Source organism: Coenobita brevimanus, chromosome 67 (assembly GCF_032717465.1).
Source record: "Coenobita brevimanus isolate Jiangsu-jjx chromosome 67, ASM3271746v2, whole genome shotgun sequence".
NCBI lineage: Eukaryota > Metazoa > Arthropoda > Malacostraca > Decapoda > Coenobitidae > Coenobita > Coenobita brevimanus.
Genome location: NC_137020.1, coordinates 28,266,494 through 28,268,962, shown reverse-complemented (window position 1 = coordinate 28,268,962; position 2,469 = coordinate 28,266,494). Strand labels below are relative to the sequence as shown.

Genomic DNA, 2,469 nt, shown 5'->3' with positions numbered 1-2,469 from the left:
TTGCAGCCCGTTCCCTTAGGCCCAGCAGTCCTCTTACCTACCATACACCTTCTCATATCACCATTCCGGCGCTAACACCCACCGTCCATATTGAGTACACGGTAGGGCTGTCTTATACATGACTGGTGTAGTGGTACTTACGGGGGTGTTTTTACCTGTCGGTGGGTCTTTGGTCGATCAATAAAGTCTGCATAACGAAATGCAAATCCTTTTAACTTATCAAGATCAGAGACGCCACCTGAGATAACGCCTTCCCTTGATCCTTGGCCTTGACCCCTGACCTTTAACCCTTTCAGTGATTTCTACCAATATCGAATCAATTTTTTCAAAGACCCACTTTATTCATAACATTTTCATATAGACATAGTTTGCCTCAGTGTCACAGAATAAGATATTAAGGTGCAACACACAGAATAAATCGCTAAGGAAGGAGTGCTACGATATATCTCAGAGCTACTTAGAATATGAATCATAGTCTTCATAACCCCTACATTACGAAAGGCCTTCTCAGACACTAAACGGGGTCGGGGAAAAAAAAATACATACCTTTTCATCATCTCAACTCCTCCCGCCATGAGAGAGAGAGAGAGAGAGAGAGAGAGAGAGAGAGAGAGAGGGGGTGAGAACAACACAGTAGATAAAAGAATGGAAGTCGAAGATACAGAAACAAAACAGAAAAAATGAGATATAAAAGAGCAATAATGACGTGAGGGAGAGAGAGAGAGAGAGAGAGAGAGGTGAGAACAACACAGTAAATAAAAGAATGGAAGTCGAAAAATACAAAAAGGGAAAACAGAAAAAATAAGATATAAAAAGTCAGTAATGACGTGAGGAAACTGACACACACTTAGTAACTCAATAAGAAGGGAGAAGTAAAGCAAAATAAAATGAAAGACAAAAATAAACCAAACATAATCACATACAAAATAAGAAAACAAAAAAACTTAAATGGTAATATCGACGTGGAGAAACATACCTTGAATGACGACATAGTACGAAAACACACACACACACACACACACACACACACACACACACACACACACACACACACACACACACATTTAATGAAGAAAAACAGGGCAGTATGCAAGTTCATTTCCAGGTGCCACCACGATACCGTATAACGACTCATAAAGGCGACCCATAAACGAAGGGCCTCATACATATTAGAGAGTGAGAGAGAGAGAGAGAGAGAGAGAGAGAGAGAGAGAGAGAGAGAATGAAGACGGCTGAAACGAAGGACCGAAAAATAAGGGGCTTCAGTGGAGAAAATTGAGCTAAAAGAGAGGAAAGTTTTTTTTTTTTCTCTCTCTCTCTCTCTCTCTCTCTCTCTCTCTCTCTCTCTCTCTCTCTCTCTGTCTCGCGACCCACCCCATTGTGGATGCCAGAAGTGATGGATGGAAATGGAAATTCTCAGCTTGAAAAGAAGGAGAAACGTGAGAGGAGGAAAGTTTTGTGGACAGCTGTTGAATTGGAGAGAGAGAGAGAGAGAGAGAGAGAGAGAGAGAGACAGACAGACAGACAGACAGAATCTTTCCTTTCTTTTCTTTTTTCCTCCCGTCATTAGCGTAGACGTCGTAGGTTAGGCCAATTAATCTCGGTATTTAATGTGAGGGTGACCAGTCGCACTTCACTGAATTGCAGTATGTGAACACTAAACCTCAACCAACTCTCGAATCTAAACCCTCCTGCCCCATATCTCATTCTATCGCCTTAGCACACACACACACACACACACACACACACACACACACACACACACACACACACACACACACACACACACACACACACACACACACACACACACACACACACACACACACACCGCTCGCTGGTGCAGTGGTAACGCTCTCGCCTGCCAACTGGTGGATGGGAGTTCGCGCCTCACTCAGGTTGCGAAAAGTTTCACTGACGAAGAGGGTGGTTACTGTCCCCCTTGAGCAAGGGGACGGGTGTGTGCGTGTGTGAAGGTCACAGCCTTGCCCTTAGATCGGACTATATGAGCTCTCAGCTCCCTTCCGGGAGGGTAAAAGCTGACGATCACGACCATCAAGTGATCCTGACCGACCCGGTGAATTACACACACACACACACACACACACACACACACACACACACACACACACACACACACACACAAAATATATACTCTTTTTACTCTAACCTGGCCTAAAATTGCCATGTCTCCAACTTCAATTTGCAGGTGTAACAATAGATTAGCACTAGAATATCATGCTAGTCACGAGGAGGTGCTATGAAAAGGATGTACAGCCGTAATATTGTCTTTTTTTGCCACTGACCTGCGTGAAATAAGCTGCAAAACGATGAAGATCTGGGCCAAGTTAAGGTGAAAAGAGTATACTGTAGTTTGTGATCGCAGTACATTGGTAATGGGATATTATTTCTAAGGCATTTAGTGCTTTTGGGTCAGTTTTCTCGTCGGTAAAGGAAGCTCCTATCACC

The 2,469-nt window shown here is 43.5% G+C and overlaps 1 protein-coding gene across 1 annotated transcript in view; it reads right to left on the bottom strand.

The window, feature by feature from the left end:
- Window positions 1-1,379, bottom strand: part of LOC145405592 (uncharacterized) — a 51,094-nt gene extending 49,715 nt beyond the window's left edge. The window contains exon 1 of the mRNA XM_080276916.1: window positions 1,375-1,379. Coding sequence (XP_080133042.1) covers window positions 1,375-1,379 — 5 coding nt within the window. The remainder of the gene's footprint in view (window positions 1-1,374) is intronic.
- Between the last annotated feature and the right edge of the window lie 1,090 nt (window positions 1,380-2,469).